We start from the raw sequence: 13,197 nt of genomic DNA on the forward strand, positions 1-13,197 counted from the left end.
GATATTATAGGTTTTATGTATTGTTCTGTTATTTTCCTTTCCAATCTATGTGTCTAAAGCATTTAATTTTTCACCATTTATATAAAAATTAGCTGAAGGTTTTCCATAAGTGTGCTTTCTCAGATTGAGGGAGTTCCCTTTAATCCTAGTTTAATAAAACATTTTTCATAAATAAGTATTGAATTCTGCTAAATATTTTTTCTATATTTATTGCAATAAGCATATGGAGTTTCTCCCTTACTCTGTTAATATGTTGAATTACAGTGACTGAATTTCAAATGGTAGACAACATTAGATTTCTGGGATAAATCTTACTTTTTTTTTGGCTAATATTTAGTTAATTGTTTTGGTATTTTGGTTTTTGGTATTTTGGTATTTGGTTCATGAGGGCTATTAGCCCATAGGTGTTTTTTCTATTTTTTTTCTTTTCTTTCTTTCTTGTAAAGTCTTTGGCTGGTTTTGTTATCAGGGTGGTACTGTTCTCATGGAATTAGTTGTGAAATGTCCATCCTCTCTGCCATTTCTGAGTTCCTTTTTATTAATTAATTTTTCTCACGGTTATGTTCCACAGTTGTTGTTTTTTTTTTTCGTTTTTTTTTTTTTTTTGGGGGGGGAGGCATCTCTATAATTTTAGATTGGATGATGAATATTTGGAACCTCATGTTGTTGAGTTGTTGTTTTGCTGTATTTTGTTTTGTTAATAAAAGATTGTCAGACTTTGTCTCAGGAGGGCTTGAGGCCTTTAAATATTTTGTGGATTAGCAGCTTCATTCTTTTAGGCTGTGTTGGAGGTTTACTCTAGGAGTATTTTAGCACAACTACTAAGGTGTGAATCTTCTGGGGTCATTAATCAAGGTGATCAATGAGGATTTTCCACCATGGTTAATCAGACCTTGAATGTATGATACCTAGGAATTTTCAGCATACAACTTCTCAGTAGTTCTTTGTCTGGTTTCACGGAGTTTTACCTTAAGTGTATGTACAGCGTAACATTCCATTAACAGATACAAAGTCACCTACATGTAGATTTTTTTGAGGTCTTTCTCTGTGTAGTTCACTCCTGTCTAGTACTGCGCTCCACAAATTCCAGCTACCTTAGTCTCCTTGCTCCAGTCTATGTCTTCTCAATTCAGGGTGACTATTGTGTTCTACGTGGGGGTCCTCCAGTGGTCTGAAATGTTGCAAAGTCGGGGCATTCGTGGGGCTCACAGCTTTGTTTCTTTCTTCACTCACGGATCACAGTTCATCTCTGTGTTTGTCCACTGTGGAAAGCAGTTCAGTTTTTTAATTGTTTGTAGTGGGATGATACATCTGGTCTCTGTTTTTAACTATGGCCAGGAGAATAATACTTTAACCTCTTTTATAGATAAGTAAGTTGAAACTAGAAAGATTAAGTAGTATAGTGATGAAGAACGGATTTGGGATTTAGGTTGGAATTCAAATTTTTGCTAATTTACCAGTTGTATAAACTTGAGTGAGTTATTTAACTTTCTGTCTTGGTTTCTGTATCTGAAAAATGGATTGCTTATGATGATGATGATGATGATGATGATGGTTATAATAATTGAATAATAATAATTGAAATAATAACATAATGTTAGAAATTATCTCTTACTATTGTTGTGATGATTAACCAAGATGAAGAATGTGAAGATTTTAGCACAGTACCTGACACATAGTGAGTCTTGGATAGGGTGTTAGCTAACTAGTGATATTATCCATGATCACTTGGGTAGAATTCTGACTTCAATTTCAGGAATGTAATATTGACGGGCAAGATGTTTTTCCATTATTTATCAAAATTGTGTTTCCTTTAAAAAGTATCCAGAACAAGAAATTGGTATATTCAGGCCCATAGGACAAATCTCTTTGAAGCAAAGACAAAGTATACTCATTTAACGGAACATGAGAATTCTTAAACAAGATTGTTTATGGGGAAATTTTTAAGGAAAGTTTTGTGGATAATTCATTACAAATTCTCAGTTCAGGGTACTTATTATTTAATTAATCACAATGATGGATATCTTTAATATCAAGCAACAATTAATAGTTTTATAGTCTTGAGACTTCATTACTCAAAACACAACTTTTAAAGGACATATCCCGTTTTCTTTTTAGAACCCCCCCAAAATCTTCAATGATCATAAATAGAGTTCAGCAGAGAAAAATCAGGGAAAGCTAGCAGGTTTATTGTTGAAGATTCCTTGATGTCCTGAGTTGATCCTCATGAACTTAAGCATGGCAGGTAGACAAGAAATAAGACACAGATTTGTTAGAAGTGTAATGGAATATTTTAGCTCAGTAGGGGAATTTAGAAGTCTTTTCTGCTGGCTGATCACAGCTAGTGTGTCAGCCAACAACATCAACTGACTCTCAGATGACAACGGTGCCAGTTAATTAGCTTTTGTTTATGTTTTGACTATTGATAGACTTAAATTATATTCATATTGTCATGCAGAACAAACACATAAAAAAGTTTGTCTTTGATCTAAGTACAGCCAATCTTTTGCTGCAGCGACATGTGAACTATTAGGTTGGTGCAAAAGTAATTGCAGTTTTTGCAATTATTTTTAACCTTTTAAACCGCAATTACCTTTGCACCAACCTAATATATAACAATAAAAAGCTTATGGCAAGTCAGGCATAAAAAGTAGATCATCTAAATCAAATATTTTTTTAAAAAAAACATTTAATTAGTGATGATAATTTTGTCTTGATAACAAAATACCCTATTTCAACAGAAATTTAAGTTGATTTATAAAAATCAAGACATTACCTCTGAGAATGATGCTACAAAATGCCATGAATATCTCTGCAAATTCCTCAATCCTCTTATCCCTTTGACTTTTTAAAGATTTAATGTTATAATTGTTAGTATAAAGCATATTTTTATGTACAGTTCTTGAACCAGAATGAATTTCATTCTTTCATGACTATTAAAAAGCTTTCCCTCCTCCTGATTGTTATAAACCCTTCCAACAATACTTATGAAAAGTCAAGAAAACATTATTTTCCAAAAGCTAGAATATCACTTGCAGTCATTTAAATTGCAGAAGAGCTTGTTTCTTTGCAATACATTCTGTGTAACAGGTGTCTGCTGAGGAGCTGAGTAAAGCATGCTAAGGGTTGTTGGAATATTTTTCTTCTGAGGACAAATGCCCAATGGTTGGCATGCTCTAGCCACTGCTGCACTCATTTGAAAGACCTCTAGGTTGGAGTTACGCATGGACAAAGCATCTCTCAAGGGAAAGTGTGTGTGTTGGAGCTCCTAGCCATTTTCTCTACGCTCTTACTTTCCTTCGCCCCACCTCAACCCCCCAAGTCCCCATCTTTCTTCTCAAAGAAACAGAAGGGGACTCTAATCAGAAATAGAGATTAGAAATTGGTGTCCTTGATTAGAAATAGTCGAGACATCATGAAGCTAAAAGCAAGATGATTATATAATCCTTAAAGCTGAAAGTTTTCAAATACATTGCAATGGAAGAAATTTTAGTAGGCAGTTTTATACACACCATTCTCTCTCCACTACACTGCCCTCATATCACTAAGATGATTTAATATTGAAATCAACTTAGATAATCATAAAAGTTAAAGAGCTGCCACTGGCAGCTTATTAGTTTCAAAGCTTTTCACAAAACTTCAACCAACGTGACATTTTGATCGCACGTGTCAAAGAAGTGGTCAAGGTTCATCAGTCAGCTTTCAACAGACGAGTGTGCTCCTGGTGGGGTGGCAGCTATAAGTGTGTGGTGTTTCCGGGAAAGGGTTACACTGAAAAATAATATCACAGTTATGTATTCATGAAGTGCTAGTTTCTACAAACTGGAGCTTTCACACTGATTGCTAGAACGAATCATTATATTTTTAAAAGATAAAAAATGCAGAGAGAGTATTAACCAAAAGAATTATGAAAAAAACTTAATCATGTTTGTTATCTTCTTAATGAATGCAGTTCAGTGTGTCATAAATGCCCTATATCCTTGTCACACAGTGTGCATTACAAGTGGAAACACTAAAGAAATTGTATAACTTCCCTCTAACAGGGTCTGATATGTGAATTCTTTGTCTCTTTCTCACTTATTACAGATGTCTTTCATTACTGAGTCCTTATGTACTAATAATCAATACAAATATTCATAATTATGGGAAGACAATACCACTACCATTTTCACATTCATATTATGATATTTTTAGTGTATTGAATACAGTAATTATTTATTAAAAGTAACATGAAAATATGAATAAAATATCTTTATGTACAAAGTGGCACATTGTGATTTCTACCTAACATTTAATAATACACTTGCAAATTTTCTCTGCATTACTATAGTAGAAAACAATAAATACAAACATTAGATAATATAAGAACACCAAGAAAGTAGGAAAGACCCCCATGAATAAAAACTGTCATCTCTGGAAACTTTAAACACAAAGGAATGTCATGTCATCTGTAAATCCACTTGCCTGGGCTGTCAAATTGACTGCTCACAAACGCCCTTCCTAAAATTCACTCTCCTGAGAATATTCCTGTAAGATGTAGTAATGTGCTTTTTCATGTCTCGAAGGATAGGAGAGGTCCAAGATTCTTTTTGATTCTATCAGATTATCGCATGTCATCTGGGCGTCGCTTTTTTGGGACAGGTGACTGGTGCAGACTGGCGAGCAGGATTGGAAGTCAGGATTAATTCCACACGGCTTTCTCTCTTTCTACCCCTGGAGCATTGAAGCTGAAGATTAAGCCTGTGGGAGGAAAAAAAATGTTCAGAGTCCATGAAAGCAAAGAAGTAGAGATGTTGGGGGAGACTTTTGTTTTTGGTAACAAAAGTTAGGGGCTAACAGAATTTTTTCCACCCAGTCGAGTCAGTTGAACACCTCCCAAGCACTTCAAAGTCAAACTCACGTCTGAAAGGAAAACCCCTATACTGCCTCCCTAACCTGTTCCTCCTCACTCCATAATTTCCGTCTTTTGCTCTTAACCTCCATGGCATCATCTGCAGTCCTAATCTTCCTCATTCCCCACTGCCTACATTCAGTCAACCACCTCTGGAAAATTTTATCTGCCAGACATTTCTCTATTCCATTCTGTCTCTTCATCTCCATCCCTACTGTCCCTGCAGACCCGGCAAGGCCCTTGTTCTTTTCCTAGGGAACACTGCAATAGTCTTCTTTCTAACTTCTGTTTCCAATCTCACTCATTTTGAATTAATCAACCCCAGTAAATATCAGTGATGTGTCTCAAGCACAAATCCTATTATATTCCTCTTCTGATTAAAGTCCTTAACTGTACCTTGTCACTAATGGGACACAATTTGAGGTATGTTGCTTGGGGTGATAATGTGAGTCTTAAGAAATTTATAGGGAGAAGACTACGTATTAGGGCAAAGAATGAACAGGCAACTCTCTACTTCTTCACAGGAAGGAGAGCCAGGGCTTTGGTTGATTACTTTGTTTTTTTGTTTGTTTGTTTGCAGCACAGAAACTACATTCTCTGTTGGTCCAAAGGGAAGCAGGAGATGGAGGCTTTGTGACCCAAGTGGGAAAGGGGCAGGTCCTGCAGGGGTTAGATATTGTCTGCTGCTGTGGCAATACTGGTGATTTGCTGGAGTCTGGGAGGAGAATGATATGCTGGGGGTTAGGGGGGCAGTGGTGCCAGAGTGGAGACCGGCACCCTGCTCTTTCATGGCATGGTTTTGGCAGAGGTAGAATCTTTGGTTGGGATGGTTGCACTGTTGTCTTGAATGAGGAGAAAGCTAGACACTGGCTGCCAGGACTTGGAGGGCAGTTTGAAGAGCGGAGTAACCACAGGATCCACGTGAAGACTTAGTCTGTGGGGAGGACTGTAGAACAGGGTATTTCCGATGTTCTCCTAGAGCCTCTGTGGCGGATAAAGGGCCCAGCCCCTGCCAGAGCATCGTGTAGCTCTAGAAAGAGCACGATGACTATAGGCATGTCAGCAGAACAGCCCCCCTCTCAAATTTTGGACTGATTTCCTGGGTGTGTTTTACATTCAAGGTTGAAGTGTCTCCCAAAAGGAGACAATTCTTGATGGCATTAAGAAAGAATGATTTTACTCTGCTTAGAAAAGGAAAGTAGTTCATTCTTGCTTTGTGAAGTCCTTTCTAGTCCATTCTTACCCTGGGGAAAAAAGGCCTCCCGAGATCTGCTGCCCTCTACTGCTTCAACCTGATATCCCAGCCCTTCTGGCATGGAACTGAAGGCCAGTGCTTCCCAAGCTATCTATGGTGAAAGACTAGGTTGTTTTTAAATTTATACTCAGCTGCCAACTGATATTTTTAAAAAGACGGTAACATGCAGAGAATGTTGCAGCGATATCAAATTGTTCTAAAAATTTTTAAATGCTTACACACAGTTTCTGTTCTTAATCTTATTGTGGAACAACAGTATCCATAGTTCGCTGACACAGCAGCAGATGTGTACAGCACAGCTCTAGGCTAATCAATTATTTCTAACTTGTTTCGTATACCATACTGTTTCACAATTCTTTTCATTAGTATATGCTGTTCCCTGTGCCTAGAAAAACCTAGGTCACTTTTTTTTCTAATTCTGTAAGTCTCAGATCAAATACCATCCTCGCTAAGAAATCTGCCGTTAAACTTCACGGTTCCATGTCTATATTTCCATACCACTGTCTTATTATTTGCTGTTATGCTAAAGTGATCTTCCTTAGATGTATTTCTCTTCACTTCTAAAAGCTCCTTGAGGACAGCAACATGTCATATACAGTTTTATACCTGGCCTAGTACTTGGCAGAAATAAGATCTCTGTCACTTTTTGTTCAACTGAACCATACTCCTCTGTAGGTGAGTTTCCAAGTGGAGTCAAGAGTTTGCAGCGTAGATCACAGCTATGTAAACATCTGGATTGGTGTGAGTAGGATAATGCTCATGATTAGTATTATATTGACCTTTGTTTTAAAATATCAGCAACCAATAGAGGAACAAACAGGAGTTTTTATCACAGTGTCTTCCCTATTGATACTCTTTCTGAAGAAATGCATCTTGCTTTATTAATGATTTTTTTTCATTAGTTAATAATTTGTTGTGTTTCCAACATTATAATCCTTCTAAACTTCAGAGTGTTGGCTTCAATAATAACAATAAGGCAGGACTTTATCGTCACTGAAGCTCTCAGAATCCTATAATTTTATAAATTTGTGATTCTTACAAAGTATAAATGATCACGTTTATAACAAAGTATCATGATAGATTCTTGAAGAATATAGACAACACTTTATAAACAAAGAGGCACAATGGTCTTAGAAAAGATTGTTCTGTCCTGGCTTTATAGATGCGGAACCTACATTGCAAAAATTGTTCCAGCTTATACTTTCAAATGCAACATATGAAACTATTTGTTTCACTAGTATGATTTTCAAAAATTACAAAAAAACCCAATTCAATTGGAGGTTATAATTTTTTTGGTCTTGATACACATTTTTGAATAGTAGTAGTATAGGAACTCATCTATTTTATGTTGCCCTTTCTATTCCCTCCTCTAGGAGTTATCTATTCATAGCCTTTGCCCATTTTTCTATTTCCCAATATATATAAACATCTTTGTATATTTAGGATATTAATTAATTGGTGTCATCTTTATGCATTTTCCCAATTTGTTTTTTGTCATAAATTTTGTTATGATAATGTTTTTATATTTAGAAGTTTTAACTCATGATATGGTAGAATTTATATCTTTTCTATTGAACTTTCTTATATTGTTTTATGTTTTGAAAATTCTTACTCAGTTAATAAAACATTCCTAAGTTTTCTTCTATTTTCTCTTTTTAATTTTTATTTGCCTTTCGGTTTTTATACATTTTCTTTGTAGAGATATTATTAGATAATATCCCCACCTGCACATTCATTTATTGATTAATTTGTTCAGATCTTTCATTGGCATCAATAAGAAAGGAATGTGTCTGCCTGCTCCACATTTTTGCGAAGACATTCTGGCCTTGGCAGAAGTTCTATGTAACAGCAAATACTTTAGCGATGTCATCCTTGCCACTCCTTGTCATAAGAAAATTAATCTGAGAAAATAACAGCACACTCGCCTTGTAAATGAGCACAAACATGCATAGAGATGTATATAACTAATGTACATCTAATCTTTGATTCCGGTGGCCTTCAAAACGAAACATGTTATTTTTGTATTCATAGCTATTTTGAGAGGGGTTTAAGTGAATTATACAGAGAAAATGTAAGCAAAAAGATATATATATTTTTTATTTTAAAGAAATTATGGTCCCTAAATGTAGCAATGAATCAGTGTGAAAAAATAAAAAAAAATTTGAAACACCTATTAACTTTCCTGTTTTTTATATAAAAGTCTTGGAGATTTTAGAACTAATTTGAATTGCTCAATCAGTATCAATCATGCCCATACAGTTTTTTAATTTTTTCTCAAATTATTTTCTTATTTCTTGTATGTGGTGTCACTCTGTCACTAGACAAAGATTTGCAGAGGGCAAGAACCACAGATTATGAATACTTTGGAATTTCTGTCTGCCCTGCCAAACCGCAATAAATATAATACTCTGTACAAAATAGATCAATATATGAAGCAGAAAACATTAAGTATATCTAGATTTTTATTTTGAAGTGAAAAATGTTAACGAGTGAATATTTCCATATTAGTGTTTGCTGTTGCATACAGATCCAAAGATTTCTAAACTTCTTTTCCCAAAATTTCTAATTCTAATGAATATATTTCTATTTATTCTAAATCTCTGAGTTGATATCTAATTTCTAGTTGATAACGTAGAAAGTAATTACTCACTGGTTACTACATTTAAAGTGCCATAATTGCTAAGAGAAATAGTAGAATTAAAAAAAGTAAGACAAATAGTAGAATTGACAGATGTCAAACTGGTTCCCATTATTTTCTGATCTACACTCTTCCGAATATCGTTATCTAATTCCAAAGTTATGTAGAAGAGCAACAAAAGCCATGTATCACTGCAAATTAAAAGACATGAAATTAGGGGCAAGAGTATTTTTTAAAGTACAACTTTTGAATGGGAAATGGATAATAATTTATTTTGTTGAGCTTGTTTGGATCAGCACTATTCCTTGTTTGCTATACACTTTTTCTTTTCTTTCCAACTGAATGGAAGTCTTTGTCTTCCTCCAAATTGGACAATTAATTACTAAGATTTGAGCATTTTGATGATCTAGAAAGCATCCTTTTACTAGCCACAGGGTTGCAAAGAAACCATAGCTGGTAATGGAAGAGAGCTTTCCATGCACATGTCTCCACAAACTTCTCAAACTTCTCAGCTCCTCGAACTTTGCACCCGCAAGTGTCCATTGCAAAAGGATAGACAAACTTCCAGATTTTTCTCATTCTAATCCACAAATTGCTGAGTGGAGAGAGACGGAGTTCTGATACTGATGCGTATGTCTGGATGGTACTCCTCTGTTTGCCTCCTGCTACTGGCCAGAGAAGCATGGCAATCATCATTTATGCAACAAGCATTTGCTGCATGTCTGTAACAGCATCGTATTTGTGGCTGGGCAGGAGACCATAGGTAGTGGACACCAGAAGGACAGTCTTTCCCCTGGACATTACCCAGAGTGACTGCCATTGTGGCCAGGCCAATTATGGGCTTATACATATTCATTTGTTCTTTTTCTTTTTTAGTTGCCAAAGGGCAAATTCTTCTGCAGGTTCAAAAAGCATCAAACACTAATTGTGAGGCTGACCCTTAATCAATGATTTGTATGAAAAATAAACTAAAGTCAGAAGAAAATCTCCTAGCCAATTCTAGGAAAGTAAAAGACAATACCATGGTAAGCTGGGAGGGTTAATTCCAGCAGACCTGAAATTGGCCTGAGCTGTTTTACTGAAATAAGAAAGGTACCTGCTTTTGCACGGATTCCTGGTCAAAGCATGGAACATGAAGAACAACAGTGTTGCTTGGAACCATAGTTTTGAGAGGTTTCAAGTATTTATTAACTATAATTGTAAGGAAATTGATCATTTGCATCTAGTTCCATTGAAACACGTGGAGGACTCTGTCCCTCAGCTAGTTATGAAGCAAGAAATTTAAGAAACCCCACATGAGAATATATTTTGGATCCCTTTGTTTGAGGTGCTTTGTGCATACATCCTTGGTTCCTGGCCCCAGAGATGAAGTCCGCCCTGGTCTGGTCCTTGCAGAAGGAGGACAGTCAGACCTCCTAGCTGGCTTTTCTGGACCCCATGCTCTGAGCCAGCCTTTGGCTCTGATGTGTATCTTTTACGCAGCTGCTGTCTCATGTCCTTTTTCTGCAATCAACTACAAATTTCTAAGCATTGTCATTTTGAGTCCTGTGAGTCTTTGTTAGCCATAGAACCCTGTCTAACTGCCACTGTCAGTGTGTGTACAGTCACCCAGGAAAAGGCAAACTGCATTTATAAGGAAATATTACCAATAGGCACAAAGAGTGAACTGTGTCATTCTTGAGGTAGCAGCACAACTGGAAGAATATTTTACAGCTCCCAAGACATTCATTTCTCTAGCAAGTCTTTTTAGCATTTGTTTTTAAACAAAGAGACAATGATGGCTTTACTGACACAAACCATTAACTTTGCAGCTTATAAAAATCTTTAAAAATAATCTAAGCTGCAGCAGGCTAACAAAACAGATATTAATGAGCATCTCAGTGAATGAAGTTAGGAAACTTACATATTTACTGCCCAGGTGAAGGGAGGGTTCACCAAGCTGTCAGTTCTTGGTTTTTCCTTGTGCAGAGTGCTCACCTGAAACCAGAAGATACACTTTGACCTATAAGCTCAGAGAATGAATAAGGACGAAAATAAAAGTCTCTTGGCTTGTTTTATGTTTTTCAAGAAAGGTCCAATTTTCCTGCAAGAATGTCACTAGAGCCACAGTTTGCCTTTTGGTATGGCCCAGAAATTGTTCACCAAGATTTATGAGCTGTTTTTGGCCATTGTCTGTTTTCACCCTAAAGGAGCAACACTAACTCCTTGGTCATGAGGGTATGTGAGGGTTGGGAGGCGATAACAAGAGAGTCACCCTAGAGAATGTTATTGATTTTTGCTTATTCCGTGGGCTGGCTCTGCCTAAGCAAAACTGTGTCATATATTAAAGTGCCATTTTATCAGGAAAACTTTCTAGCATCCTCTGTTTAAATAATTCTGTAAGAGTTTTGTGAAAATGAATTTATAGGCCAACATGAACACTTTGGTGATATCCAGAGCAGCACAGGGGACGTTAGTTTAAATAACAGTGTTATCCCATCATCCAATATAAAGATAAATATTAGCCTACAATGATGGGAAGCGGAGAGACCCCAAGTATTTCTACATGCCCCTTATTTGTGATCATCACATTTCATATTACCTGTATGTTTTAGATAGATTCACGTATCAATAGCAGCCACACTTTATAAAACCAGCTTTGAGAATAAATGTCATCATTTTGCTCCAGCTTTTATTAGCTGCCAGTTAGGAAACCTGTTTTATGGGGACTCCATTGACATCACCTATTACCTGCACAGTCATGGTGATAACAAATAGCGCCAGAGACTTATGAAAAGAACAAATCGGAACTTTTCTTCAAGAGCTCCTTAGGTCCTGTCCTCAGAGAAATGTCAGGAACAGAGTGACAGCCCTCATAGCCCCTACCCTAGATACAACCCTTTGCTCACTATTGTGTGTATTGCAAAAGGCACAGCACCTCTTGGAATTCATAGGTATGAAGTACAGCAATGAGAAGTAAACAAAATAAACATTTATTAAAACACTACTGTCAGCCAGAAGTCATATAGAGCAAATCGTATGAGAATCATTACAATTCTTAATATCTTCCTTCAAGGTCTGTCTAACTGGGAATAAAGAATATGAGAAAGATTCAGTACCAGTCTGATTCCAATAACAGTTATAACAATAATATCTATGGTAAAAGCAAATGAAACACATACATACTGTGGGGCAGGAAAAAAAGAAAAACTGGAAGGAAATACACCAAATGCCAATAGTGATTACACCAAGGTTGTGTTTCATGAGTAATTTTGAATTCTTTGCTATTTTGTATTTTTTTTCTATTTTCCATTATGCATAATGTAGTCAAATATTAAAATGGCTGTTTAAGGCAGTAATACATCCTGATTTCCCAAGTTATTATAAGAGGAGAGAAAGACCATGTACAGCTGGGACAGTCAAGGAAGCTTTGGTGGAAATGCAGAGAACGAGCCAAACATTGAAGTGTTGGGAAAGAGAAGTTGCGTCTATGTGTGGCTTTATAAATCTATGAATCTTTTTGCTGATCTTTACATTTTTATTCATTTCTTGTTGTTAAAAAACTTTTATTTGTAAAAATAAGCAAAATAAGCATCTGTGCATTTACTAATTACCATAATATACTAATTAGTATTAGTGTACTAATACTATACTAACAATGTGTAATTACCACAATGACGAGGAGTGGGAGGTAGGAGGAACAAAGGAGACCAAGCCACCGACTCCTCCTTCAAAAGAGCTTGAGTGAAGCTAGGTGGACAGGGACAGGAGATGAATGATGTCTGGGAATATGCCTTATTAAATGGCTCACAGGACCAAGAGAAGCCCCATGCATCCTAGCGTCTGGTAGACATGACAAAGAGTTTGAACTTAATCTTAATAACATATGTTTATCAGAGTTTTCTAAGCAGAGCAATATTGTAATGAATTCAGATGGCTTTTTCTTCCTCCACATTTTTCAAAATCATACTTAACATGCATTATGTCACATGTATATTTTGCAGTCCGTCGTGGGGGGGGGGTGTTAACTTGGCCAGATTCCTTACTGAAGCTGCCTGGGATCTTATGTTATCATAAAGGACTCCTTGATCTGCCACGTTTGGTGTTCAGTTTTTCCTGAAAGCACATCCTTGTTGTGCTCTAGTAGCTTTTATATTAAAGAGAACTCCTAATGTAAATAATCAAATTTTAAACATCTGTGGGCTGCATTTTCAGCAGAAGAACCCTGCCTGAGAGAGAACACATTTAAAGGAAGTAGGGAGTGTTGGTAGGTGAACATCATGGCCTAGTCATAGGAGGCTTTGGGGCAAGAAACTGTTTTATCAGAAGACAATGACCAGAACAATAACTATGGTTCCCTGAGGCTTCTAGAAACCCAGGCAACGTAGCATCCACTGGCATTTCCCCTGAAGGTGGGTGGCTGTAGAGCTCTGT

At 36.4% G+C, this 13,197-nt stretch overlaps 1 protein-coding gene across 2 annotated transcripts in view; it reads right to left on the reverse strand.

The window, feature by feature from the left end:
• Positions 1 to 1,824: 1,824 nt before the first annotated feature.
• The window catches only part of EMCN (endomucin), a 96,028-nt gene continuing 84,655 nt past the window's right edge, over positions 1,825 to 13,197 (reverse strand). The window contains exons 11-12 of one of the 2 annotated variants that reach the window (XM_081046030.1): positions 10,688 to 10,761; positions 1,825 to 4,740 (exon numbers count right to left, since the gene is read on the reverse strand). In XM_081046030.1, coding sequence (XP_080902156.1) covers positions 10,727 to 10,761 — 35 coding nt within the window. In that variant the 3' untranslated portion in view covers positions 1,825 to 4,740; positions 10,688 to 10,726. The remainder of the gene's footprint in view (positions 4,741 to 10,687; positions 10,762 to 13,197) is intronic. The other variant, XM_081046029.1, reaches the window with a different exon arrangement.

This window comes from Rhinolophus hipposideros, assembly GCF_964194185.1.
Source record: "Rhinolophus hipposideros genome assembly, chromosome: 1".
Classification (NCBI taxonomy): domain Eukaryota; kingdom Metazoa; phylum Chordata; class Mammalia; order Chiroptera; family Rhinolophidae; genus Rhinolophus; species Rhinolophus hipposideros.